Source organism: Bos taurus, chromosome 20 (assembly GCF_002263795.3).
Source record: "Bos taurus isolate L1 Dominette 01449 registration number 42190680 breed Hereford chromosome 20, ARS-UCD2.0, whole genome shotgun sequence".
NCBI classification, from domain to species: Eukaryota; Metazoa; Chordata; class Mammalia; order Artiodactyla; family Bovidae; genus Bos; species Bos taurus.
This window is the reverse complement of record NC_037347.1, coordinates 18270839-18284369: the sequence shown is the minus strand read 5'-3', so window position 1 is coordinate 18284369 and position 13531 is coordinate 18270839. Positions and strand designations below refer to the sequence as shown.

Below are 13531 nucleotides of genomic sequence, written 5' to 3'. Positions count from 1 at the left end.
CATAGTGGGGCCAAAAATGTTGATTCCCTTAGGCAGTAGCAGCAGCCTCTGGCATCTCTCCTATGTATACTTGCAGGGTGTGAAAGAGTTAAATACTTTGTTGTTAATAAAAAAAATTTTTAATTGGCCTACAGATTAATTGGTTTCTCTTTTTCTCTACACAGAACCTAGACTTATTCTGCCAAAATTACTTTTTCATACAATGATAGGAAATTTAAAATTTCTGAAGTAGTTTTAGTGACAGTAGTAATAGTAACCTTGTACAGGAGACAAGGAGAAAGACTGTCCCCAAGAAAAAGAAATGCAAAAAAGCAAAATGGCTGTCTGAGGAGGCCTTACAAATAGCTGTGAAAAGAAGAGAAGAAAAAGCAAAGGAGAAAAGGAAAGATATGCCCATTTGAATGCAGAGTTCCAAAGAATAGCAAGGAGAGATAAGAAAGCCTTCCTCAGTGATCAATGCAAAGAAATAGAGGAAAACAATAGAATAGGAAAGACTAGAGATCTCTTCAAGAAAATTAGAGATACCAAGGGAACATTTCATGCAAAGATGGGCTCAGTAAAGGACAGAAATGGTATGGCCTAACAGAAGCAGAAGATATTAAGAAGAGGTGGCAAGAATACACAGAAGAACTGTACAAAAAAGATCTTCACGACCCAGATAATCACGATGGTGTGATCACTCACTTAGAGCCAGACATCCTGGAATGTGAAGTCAAGTGGGCCTTAGAAAGCATCACTACGAACAAAGCTAGTGGAGGTGATGGGATTCCGGTTGAGCTATTTGAAATCCTGAAAGATGATGCTGTGGAAGTGCTGCACTCAATATGCCAGCAAATTTGGAAAACTCAGCCGCGGCCACAGGACTGGAAAAGGTCAGTTTTCATTCCAATCCCAAGGAAAGGCAATGCCAAAGAGTGCTCAAACTACCACACAGTTGCACTCATCTCACACGCTAGTAAAGTAATGCTCAAAATTTTCCAAGCCAGGCTTCAGCAATATGTGAACCGTGAACTTCCTGATGTTCAAGCTGGTTTTAGAAAAGGCAGAGGAAACAGAGATCAAACTGCCAACATCCGCTGGATCATAGAAAAAGGAAGAGAGTTCCAGAAAAACATCTATTTCTGCTTTATTGACTATGCCAAAGCCTTTGACTGTGTGGATCACAATAAACTATGGAAAATTCTGAAAGAGATGGGAATACCAGACCACCTGACCTGCCTCTTGAGAAACCTATATGCAGGTCAGGAAGCAACAGTTAGAACTGGACATGGAACTACAGACTGGATCCAAATAGGAAAAGGAGTTCGTCAAGGCTGTATATTGTCACCCTGTTTATTTAACTTATATGCAGAGAACATCCTGAGCAACGCTGGACTGGAGGAAGCACAAGCTGGGATCAAGATTGCTGGGAGAAATATCAATAACCTCAGATATGCAGATGACACCACCCTTATGGCAGAAAGTGAAGAGGAACTAAAAAGCCTCTTGATGAAAGTGAAAGAGGAGAGGGAAAAAGTTGGCTTAAAGCTCAACATTCAGAAAACTAAGATCATGGCATCTGGTCCCATCACTTCATGGCAAATAGATGGGGAAACAGTGGCTGACTTTATTTTTAGGGACTTCAGAATCACTGCAGATGGTGATTGCAGCCATGAAATTAAAAGATGCTTACTTCTTTGAAGGAAAGTTATGACCAACCTAGACAGCATATTAAAAAGCAGAGACATTACTTTGTCAACAAAGGTCCATTTAGTCAAGGCTATGGTTTTTCCAGTAGTCACGTATGGATGTGGGAGTTGAACTATAAAGAAATCTGAGCGCAGAAGAATTGATGCTTTTGAACTGTGGTGTTGGAGAAGACTCTTGAGAGTCCCTTGGACTGCAAGGAGATCCAACCAGTCCATCCTAAAGGAGATCAGTCCTGGGTGTTCATTGGAAGGACTGATGTTGAAGCTGAAACTCCAATACTTTGGCCACCTGATGCGAAGAGTTGACTCATTTGAAAAGACCCTAATGCTGGGAAAGATTGAGGGCAGAAAGATAAGGGGACGACAGAGGATGAGATGGTTGGATGGCATCACAGACTCAATGGACATGAGTTTGTGTAAACTCCGGCATTTGGTGATGGACAGGAAGGCCTGGCATGCTGTGGTTTGTGGGGTCGCAGAGTCAGACACGACTGAGCAACTGAACTGAAGTAGTTTAGAAGCTGCTCTTTCTAATATACCTAATTCTAAATGAAATCTATTCTTTTTCCTGTTAATTCTCTTATCGTAGGAGGAAGTGTGCAATATTTAAAGAGAAAATACTTCTTTTAGTAGTAACTATGTCATGTGCTTTGCTCTTAGCTGCTGAGTAGTGTCCAGCTCTTTTCGATCCCAGGGGTGTCGTCTTCCAGGCTCCTTGGTCCATGGGGATTCTCTAGGCAAGAATACTGGAGTGAGTTGTCATGCCCTCCTCCAGGGGATCTTCCCAATTCAGGGACTGAACCCAGATCTCCCGCACTGCAAACGGATTCTTTAACCTCTGAGCCACCTGGGAAGCCCAGGAATACTGAAATGGGTAGCCTATCCGTTGGCCAGGAGATCTTCCCAACCCAGGAATCAAAACAGGGTCTCCTGCATTGCAGGTGGATTCTTTACCAGCTGTGCTACCAGGAAAGTTCTGACTGTGCCATAGGTTCTTTTAAAAATGTGATACTCACTTTTGTTTTACAGGACAAACTATTCGAGAGAAAAGAATTGTAGAAGCAGCAAATAAAAGTGAAATAGACTATGAAGTGGGGGATATCCCAACAGAATGGGAAGGTAAGTTTCTGCTTTTAGTTATAACTTCTGGAAGGCAAATTATTTATATATAAAATCATTAATAACATGCATAATTTTATGTTTATTCTGTTTGCAAAAACTTTTACAGTCTGAATTGATGCAACTTTTTTTAAGCTTTTGTATTTCTTTGAAAGTTGTGACGATGTCACATTTCAGGAAGGGAACAGTGAGAAGAACTATGAGAAGCATTAGCAGAGCTCAGACTAGGGTGAAGGGAGCAAAGCTCCATATATGCAGAATTGGAGGAGGCACTCATTTTTGTGCGCTGGTCCTAAACTTGCCCAACCTCAGGATTTGAATTCTGTTTCTGTTTCATTCTCTACCCACATGAACATCTTCCCAGGAGGCTCAGTGGTAAAGAATCTACCTGCCATGCAGGAGACACAGGTTTGATTCCTGGGTTGGGAAGATACCCTGGAGAAGGAAATGGCAACCCGCTCCAGTATTCTTGCCCGGAAAATCCCATGGACAGCGGAGCTGGGTGGGCTACAGTCCATGTGGTCGCAAAGAGTCAGGTACAACTTAGTGACTAAACAACAACCCACTTGAACATGGGAAAGTAACTCATACTTCTCAGACTTAGTCTCCTCTTTTCTAAATTGTGGATAATATTTGTTTTAAATGCCGTTTAGAATATTTGTTCAACTTAACAATTAGCTGCCCCTGTGTTTAGACAAGGATGGACACTTAATTCCTGTCAGGACTTTGGAATTAAGGTAAAAAGTCAAAGAAAGAACTAATAATAGCAGTCTTTCCATATGACTGGGAATAGTAACTTATGAACTTGGTAGCCTTTGGGGGACTGTCTTCAATCTACCACTTAACCTTTGTTACAGGAAAAAATCTCTTTATCTACTAAGAAGAAAATGGAAACCAGTCTGGAAAGAGAAGTACAATTAACCCTTGAACAGCACAGGTTTTGTTTTTGATTTTGTTTGTTTTGAACAACACAGGTTTGAAATAGGTCCACTTAGACTCAGATTTTTTTCAGTAAGTTCGTGCTATGGTATTACATGATCATTGGTTGGTTTATTCCGCTGATGCAGAACTGCAGATATGGAAATCTGACTGCAAAGTTATAGGTGGATTTTTAACTGCAAGGAGGTCAGTGCTCCTAACCTTGTGTGTAGAAAGACAGAATGTTTCCTAGGTTTCCAGCAACTTTCCAGTACCCAGTTCCACTTCTTTCTGAATGATGTTCAGCTGCAAGTTTGCCTTTGAGTTCTGTGTTGTAAATTTTCCCTTTCTCTTTACTAGTTCTTGACCTAGTGTTTGGCACATAATAAGTGCTCAGTAAGTATATACTGAATACTTAAAACTCTTGCTTGTTATTTGCAACTAAAGGAAACTTAACTGAAACACCAAATCATGCTCAGTTGCTCAGTCATGTCTGACTCTTTGCAACCCCATGAACTTCAGCCCTTCAGGCTCCTCTATCCATGGAATTTTCCAGGCAAGAATACTGGAGGGGGTTGCCATTTCCTACTCCAGGGGATCTTCCCTACTCAGGGATTGAACCTGCAACTCCTCTGTCTGCTGCATTGGCAGGCAGATTCTTTACCACTAAGCCATATGGGAAGCCCCATGCCTATCTTACATATCTTATATTTGTCAAGTGTTTACCTGTATACCTCATATTATGCCATTGCTTTAAATCATTATATATATAGCACACTATATATGCTCAGTTGCTCAGTTGTGTCCAGCTCTCTGTGACCCCATGGACTGTATGTAGCCCACCAGGCTCCTGTGTCCATGGGATTCTCCAGGCAAGAGTACTGGAGCGGGTTGCCATTGCCGGCTCCAGGGAATCTTCCTGACCCAGGGATCAAACCTGTGTCTCCTGTGTTTCTTGCATTGGCAGGCAGGTTCTTTACCACTATAATCCTATGAGGTAGACATGGCAGTTTTACCCATTTAACAGAGAATCTAAGTTCTAGAAAGATTAGATAAATCACCTGGGTAATACAGCTATGCACTGTAAGCAGTCAGCCCTTTGTTTTCTAGTGGGTTTAGCTACCTTACACATGGTAGCTATAGTCATTGAGTTATTTTTATGTCAGCATGTAAGTGTAAATATGTCCCTGGAAATACCTTTTCTATTTTTCCGTATTAACTATGAAAATAGTAGAACTATGAGAAAAGAACATAAAAACAGAGACTTTTTGAAGAAATACAGAATATAAAGTGGCAACTTCTAGGAGTAATTGAGCTTTCTTATTTTAGTTTCCAGTGTTATAAGCCTGAGTGGCTCAGATGGTAAAGCATCTGGCTGCAATGCAGGAGATCCGAGTTCAGTCCCTGGTTTGGGAAGATCCCCTGGAGAAGGAAATGGCAACCCACTCCAGTACCCTTGTTTGGAAAACCCCATGGACAGAGGAGCCTGATAGGCTACAGTTCATGGGGTCGCAAAGAGTCGGACACGACTGAGCGACTTCACTTTCACTTTCAGTGTTATAAGCTACATTTGAAATTCTCAGATAATGCCTCCCACCTTCTTATAATGAACCTATTTTTATCTTTTTTTTTTCCAATATTAGTATAGATTAAAATGTTTATAGAAATAAAGAAATAGGCAATGACTTATTTTTGAGTGTTTGAGACTTTCAGAAAATCAGAATGAAGTTCTGATGCTTTTATGGGTCCGTCCTGATCTAGTAATTCAGCATAAGTGTCCTGTGGGTCATACCCTTAAAATAAATGTATCATCTAAGCACTGAAACAAAAATTATTTTTATAGTGTTGCATATCAAGTAAGTGTAAAAAATAAGAACTCCATGAGTGAAGTGAGTCAGAAAGAGAAACATAAATACTGTATTCTAATGCACATATATGGAATCTAGAGAAATGGTTCTGAAGAATTTATTTACAGGGCAGCAGTGGAGAAACAGACAGAGAGAATAGACTTATGGACATGGGGAGACTGGAGGAGAAGGTGAGATGTATGGAAAGAGTAACATGGAAACTTACATTACCATATCTAAAATAGATAGCCAATGGGAATTTGCTGTATGGCTCAGGAAACTCAAACAGGGGCTCTGTATCAACCTAGAGGGGTGGGATGGGGAGGAAGATGGGAGGGAGGTTCAAAAGGGATGGGATATATGTGTACCTATGGCTGATTCATGTTGAGGTTTGACAGAAGACAACAAAATTCTGTAAGGCAATTATCCTTCAATGAAAAAAAAAAAAAGAACTCCATGCCATGAAAAAGTAAAGTAAAATATAAAGATGTACACAAAACACTTTATACAGAAAAGGAAAGAGAAAAAACTTAAATAATGTCAACCCCAAATGAATTTAAAGTATTTTCAGGTCCAAATGAATATTATATTTAATTATTAGTAGTAGGGTACAGGTTCCCACAAGCTGCATTTTCTGCCACAATATGTATTAAACGGTTCAACCTTTTCATCTATTTGTATACTAAACATCTATTGAGGACCTCTGGATTCATGAAGTTTACATTCTGGAATGGGAAACAATAAATCAGATAAATAACTATATGGTATGTTATTGGCCCCAGAAAATAAATCTGATAAAGGGAGTAGGGAGTGTTTGGGAGGTTTTGCAATTTTAAGTAATTTTTAAAAATGCCTTGTTGAGAACACGGCTTTTGAATAAAGGCAGAGGAAGAAGCTGGTCATGCTGATAAGTAGCAGAGGAGCATTCCTGGAGAACCAGGGCTGAAGCCCTGAGGCAGGAGCATTTTCTGGTTTTTAAGGAACAGCGTGGAAACCAGTGTGGCTGGTAGCAGGTGAGGTTAGAAAAGCAATAGGATGCCCAATCTTGCAGTCCTTTTGTGAGGACTCTGGCTTTTACTCTGAGATTGGAAGGCAGTGGAAGGTTTGAAAAGAGTTCTCATATGCTCTGAATTACATTTAACAGTATCACTCTGGCTGCTGCATTGCAGAGAGACTAGCTGGGGAGGGGGGCGGCGCCTAAATAAACCTTGGAGACAGGATGCTCTTGAAATAATTCAGGCAAGAGCTAATTGCGGCAGGGACCAGAGTAACAGTGTGAGTGGAAAGAAGTGGTTGCATTCTGGATCTCTTGTAAAAGTAAAGCCAGTGGGATTTGCTGACACATTGGATGTGGAAAGTGAGAGAAGAACAGTCAGTGCTGACTTAAACTTTTGGACCTTACCTGGAAAAGTGCAGTTGCTGTTGCCTGAGTGGGGCAAGACTGGAAGGAGAAAATTTGTGAGAAGAAATTAGATCAGTTTTGAAAATGAAGCTTGAGATAACTATTAGATATCCAGGTAGAGATATTAAGTTGTATACAAGCCAAGAATTTAGTGGAAAAGTTTGGACTGGCAATAAAATGTGAGAGTTGACAGCAAATAAATGATATTGAAAAGCCAGGAGATAGGATGAGATCACACAGAGGATATATGTAAATAGAAAATGAGACGTTCATACAGTATGACCCAGAAATCCCACTGCTGGGCACATATCTGGAGAAAAACATAAAAATACCCTAATGTTCATTTCAGTACTATTTACAATAACTAAGACATAGAAGCAACCTAAGTGTCCATCAACAGATGTATGGATAAAGAAGATGTGGTTAAAAAAAAAGAGGATGTGGTACAATGGAATACTACTCGGCCATAAAAAAGAGCAAAATATGCTATTTGCAGCAAGATGAATGGGCCTAGAGATTATCATACTAAGTGAATTGAGTCAGTCAAAGACAAACATCATATAATATTCCTTATATTTGAAGTATAAAAATATACTACAAATAGACTTACTTACAAAACAGAAATAGTGTCACAAATGTAGAAAACAAATTTATGGTTATGGAAGACAAAAGGGGAGGTAGAAGGGATAAGTTAGGAGCTTGGGATTAACATATACACACTTGTGTATGGGTGCACGCGCTCTCAGTCATGTCTGACTCTCTGCACCCCCATGGTCTGTAGCCTACTGGGCTTCTCTGTCCGTGGGGTTTCCCAGGCAAGACTACTGGAGTGGGCTGCCATGCCCTCTTCCAGGCATTCTTCCTTATCCAGGGATTGAACCTGCACCTCTTGCATTTCCTGCATTGGCAGACAGATTCTTTACCACTAGTACCGCCTAGAAAGCCCATATACACACTGCTATGTATATAAAATAGGTAACTAATAAGGACCTAGTGTATAGCAAAGGGAACTCTATTCAAAATTCTGTAATAACCTATTAATATATGGGAAATAATCTAAAAAGAATCTATATATGTGTATATATAACCGAACACCTGAAATTTACTTTTCACCTGAAACTGACACAACCTTGTAAATCAACCATTGCTGTTGTTGTTGTTGTTGTTGTTGTTTAGTCACTAAGTCTTGGCTGACTCGTTTGCGACCCCATGGACTGTAGCCCACCAGGTTCCTCTGTCCATGGGATTTCCCAGACAAGAAAGACAAGAATACTGGGATGGGTTACCATTTCCTTCTCCAGAGATCTTCCTGACTCAGGGATCAAACCTGTGTCTCACGAATTCTTTACCATTGAGCCACCAGAGAGGCCCCAAATCAACTATACTCCAGTTGAAAAAAAGAATTATAAAGAAAAAAAGAAAGAAAGCGAGAAGTTCAAAGACTGAGTCCTAGGTTTTTCTAAAGTTTAGAGACAACGAAGACAAAAAGGAGCAGCCAGAAAAGGAGGAGGGAAAAAAGGAAAAGTTTCAAGAAGAAACAAGTGATCAACCATGTCAAATGAGGACCAAGAATTAATTCTTTCTTTAAGAACAGATCCTGACAAAAATAGTTTTATAGAGTGTTAGGAAGAAAAGCCTTTAGAAAAAAGAATAGCAAGAGAGAATTTCAAGAGAATGAGTATAAATAATGTTTATGAGAATTTATCTGTAAAAAACAAAGGAGAACGTTGAGGGTGTACCTGGGTGGGAAAGTGGAATTGAGAGGAATTCGATTGTGTTTTTAAAGACAATAGAAGTAACCAAATTTTGTAATAGTGATGAGAAAGTTCCAGTTGAAAAGAAAGCATTAGTGATGCAGGAGAAAGACCTTGAGAAAGCAAGATGGGACAGAATCTAATACGCTTGTGGAAGAATTGGCCTTTGACAAGAGCATGAAAAGTTCATCAGGAGGAATAGCAGAAAAGTAGAGTATATTGTCATAGATGGAGGTAGATCAGTAGATGTGGTGATAACTTGTGTAAATTCCTTTTTGATTCCTCCAAGTGAAGCACAGAGAGATTAAATAGCTCCCTAAATGCAAACAGCAGCTATAGCCATGATTTGAACCCAAATTATCTGTCTCCCTGGTGGCTCAGATGGTAAAGAATCTGCCCACATGCGGGAGACCCACATTCGATCCCTGAGTTGGGAAGATTGGACACGACTGAGCAACCTTCACCCTCACTTATGTCTGTCTCCAGAGTCTTTACTCTTAATATTATCTTGTATTACCCACCTCATAATGACGAGGCCTATTTCTACTTATCCTTCAAGTAGTAGAGTAGACATGAATTTCTTTGGAAGTCTTTCCAACCCCACTCCTCACCCTCTAGTGCTAAGTGGGATATTCCTTCCATGTTTTTCATCTCACTTTATGCCTCCCCCCAAACATAACACAACACACTGTAGAACACTCTCTTAGAATATTCACTGTAGAATATCTACCTCTTCTCCCTGGACGTGAAGATTCCTTAGAATAGAGTCGTTACCTTGTTCATCATTGTATTCTTAGGGCCTAGTTCAACACTTAACATAAACAAGTGCAAGCTCAATCAATATTGATGCATGAATGTATTTTAAATTGAAACTACACGAGGAAGAAACATTTTGGGGACTTAGCTGACATGCTGAAAACTGTCTGTTTTTAAAAGAAAGACATGAAGTGGCACACCAAAGTAGCTGGTTCCAAACATAAAGGACACTCAAGGTTCAGATGTGGGAGGTAGTATAGTACCAGCTGCTGAACTTTCTTATAAAGTTTCATGGAACCTTTAAGTTTCATCCATGTTATGATATGTAGTTCTTATACAGAGCATCTCAAAAGTTTTATTTTTCTGATTCAGATCACAGTTTATCTTCCTTTTTCCTGTTTTGTTGTATTTGGTAAGTTTAAACTAATCTTTTGTTGATAATAATAAACATTGTTAATAAGAACCCTAATACATGCAAAGTAGAGTATAATAGGAAGAGACAGAAAGGTTCTGATATAATATTTATTTTTAATGGAATGTTAAACTTTGCTTAACCACACATACTCATTAAAATGTAAAAATAAATTTCTAAATAAAGTCAAGTAAAAATTAATTTTCAGATATATTAATCCATACCTGTCTATCCTTAACACAATAATGAATCAGTTCATTCACTCAGTCGTGTCCAACTCTTTGCAACCCCATGAACCACAGCACACCAGGCCTCCCCCTGTCCATCACCAACTCCCAGAGTCCACCCAAACCCATGTCCATTGAATCGGTGATGCCATCCAACCATCTCATCCTCTGTCGTACCCTTCTTCTCCTGCCCTCAGTAATGTCTCTGCTTTTTAATATGCTGTCTAGGTTGGTCTAACTTTCCTTCCAAGGAGTAAGCGTCTTTTAATTTCATGGCTGCAGTCACCATCTGAAGTGATTTTGGAGCCCAGAAAAATAAAGTCAGCCACTGTTTCCAGTGTTTCCCCATCTATTTGTCATGAAGTGATGGGACCAGATGCCATGATCTTAGTTTTCTGAATGTTGAGCTTTAATATCTCAATAATGAATATCTCAGTATAAAAGTACTTTCATTGCATTATTATTAATAAATAATAATTGTTTAACATGCTTTTCTCAAACTACAGGAACATCAGACATAGACGGGGCCTTAAAGGACTACCCACCAATAATTTTCAAAATAAACTTCAAAAACTAATGTAAGGGCATGTCCCAGCATCAGAAGACCTGGATTATGCTCAGGTCCTCCAATGTCCATTTATTATGTTGGTCATTTTGGGCAGATTGATTTACCTCTGTTTTTGATCTGTCAAATTAAAAGGCTGGGTTCAGTATCCTTTAAGGCCCCACCTATGTTTGATGTTCTGTGATTATATGAATCTAGAATTATCTCTAATCAACTGATGTCCCAATTCAGAGTCTCTGGACCTACTGTAAAACCAAATTGCTTGGCTGGGAATTACTGAGAGTTGTTGGTGATCTCCTTTATTAGATGATAGGATAGCTGCATGTATTAATTATCTACTGCTGCTTAACAAATTACCCCCAAAATTAAAGGCCTAAAATGACGAACTTATATTATCTCATAGTTTCCATAGTCAGGAATCTAGGCATGGCTTAGGTAGATCTTCTGTCTTAGGGTCTCTGCCAAGCCTGCAGGCAAGGTGTTGGCCTGGTCTGCAGTCATCTCAGTGCTTCTCTCAGGGCCCCTCTGTTTTGAAGCTCATTCACATGGTTTTCTCAGGCTGTGGAAGATCTATTTTCAGGCTCACTCAGATGGCCAGTGCCTGGCTTCAGGTTCTTCCTAGCTATTTGACTTAGGGCCTTAGTTCCCTGATAACTTTAGCTTTCTTTTTTTTTTTTTTTTTTCATTTATTTATTTTACTTTACAATATTGTATTGGTTTGGCCATACATTGACATGAATCCATCATGGATGTACATGTGTTCCCCATCCTGAGCCCCCCTCCCACCTCCCTCCCCATCCCACCTCTCTGGGTCATCCCAGTGCACCAGCTCCGAGCACCCTGTCTCATGCATCAAACCTGGACCGGTGATTCGTTTCACATGTGATAATTTACATGTTTCAATGCCATTCTCCCATATCATCCCGCCCTTGCCCTCTCCCACAGAGTCCAAAAGACTGTTCTATACATCTGTGTCTCTTTTGCTGTCTCACATACAGGGTTATCATTACCATCTTTCTGAATTCCATATATATGCATTAGCACACTGTATTGGTGTTTTTCTTTCTGGCTTACTTTACTCTATAATAGGCTCCAGTTTCATCCACCTCATTAGAACTGATTCAAATGTATTCTTTTTAATGGCTGAGTAATATTCCATTGTGTATATGTACCACAGCTTTCTTCCCCGCCCCCTGCTATTTATTTATTTTTATAGATTTATTTATTTTAATTGGAGGCTAATTACTTTACAATATTGTATTGGTTTTGCCATCCATCAACATGCTTTCTAAGTCTTGATATCAGGTACTGTTAGTCCTTCTTTTTTGAAGTTGTTTTGGCTATTTGAGATCCTTTGTATTTTCATATGGATTTCAGAATCACTTTGTTAATTTCTGTAAAAATACCTCCTTGGTTTTTGGTTGGGATTGTGTTGAATCTATAGATCTCTTTGCAGAGAACTAATATCTTAACAATAAGGCTCTCTTGACCCTGAACATTGTATATCTCTTCATTTAATTTAGGCATTCTTTAATTTCTCTCATCAGTTTGTAGCTTTCATTGTACCTATATTGCACATTTTTTGTCAGATTTTCTCCTAACCACTTCATATTTTTGATGATATCATAATGATAACGTTTTTTCAAGTTTAATTTCTCATTATCGAATAAATATCAGTAGACTTTTATATATTGATTTTGTATCCATTACTTTGCTAAATTCAGTTACTAATTATAGTAGCCTTTTTAAAATAATTCCATTAGATTTTCTATGTAGAAGATCATGTTGTTTGTGAATAAAACATTTTTCTTAATTCTTTCCAACTTGGATATCTTTAATTTGTTTTATTCTCACTGATTTGCATTGGCTAGAACTTCCAATAAACTGTCTAGTAGAGAAGAGATAAGAATTAACAGTCTTGTCTTATTCCTTATGTTTTACTTTTTTAAATGTATTTTTGAGTTATCTAAAATTTTATTTCAAATTTTTATATCTGTATTCTTGAGGGATACTAGTTAGTAATTCTTTTTTTCTTGTTTTTTTTTGTGATTTTCATATCAGAGTAATGCTGATCTTGTGAAATGCATTTGGATGTATTCCTTCTTCACAAGTCTGTAAGAGTTTGTGTTGAGTTATACTACTTTTTTAGGGCTTCCCTGGTAGCTCTACTGGTTAAAAATCTGCCTGAAAGGCAGGAGGCCTGGGTTTTACCCCTAGATTGGGAAGATTCCCCTGGAGAAGGGAACGGCTACCCACTCCAGTGTTCTGGCCTGGAGAATTCCGTGGACTATATATAGTCCATGGGGTTGCAAAGAGTCGGATATGACTGAAGCAGTTTGGCATAATTTCTTTACTAGTCAGGATATTCAGGTTATCTGTTTCTTCTTGAATGATCTTTGCAGGGTTGTATTTTCCAAAGAATCTGCCAATTCATCTAAGTTTCCAATTTGCGGGGGGCATAAAACAGACCATAGTATTATCTTATTTCTCTTTTAATAGCTTCAGAAGCTGTGTGGTGTTAATCTCTTTCATTCCTAGTTGTTATAGCTACAGTGGGTACCCCCAGATTCTGTATTGAAGTCTTAACCCCCAGTACTTCAGACTAGGGGCTTCTCAGGTGGTGCTAGTGGTAAAGAATTCACCTGCCAATCCAGGAGATGCAAGAGAAGTGAGTTTGACCCGTGGGTCGAGAAGATCCCCTGGAGTACAAAATGGCAACCCACTCCAGTATTCTTGCCTGGGACAGAGGAGCCTGATGGGCTAAAAAGTCATGGGGTCACAAAGAGCTGGACCCAACTGAGTAACTGAGCACACCTCAGGCTATATTTAGAGACAGTCTTTAA

General features: G+C 39.1%; 1 protein-coding gene across 2 annotated transcripts in view; it reads left to right on the top strand.

Moving 5' to 3' along the window:
- The window catches only part of NDUFAF2 (NADH:ubiquinone oxidoreductase complex assembly factor 2), a 163456-nt gene that overhangs the window by 86574 nt on the left and 63351 nt on the right, over nt 1-13531 (top strand). For both annotated transcript variants that reach the window (XM_059878804.1, NM_001077029.2), the window contains 1 exon segment: nt 2718-2807. In XM_059878804.1, coding sequence (XP_059734787.1) covers nt 2718-2807 — 90 coding nt within the window.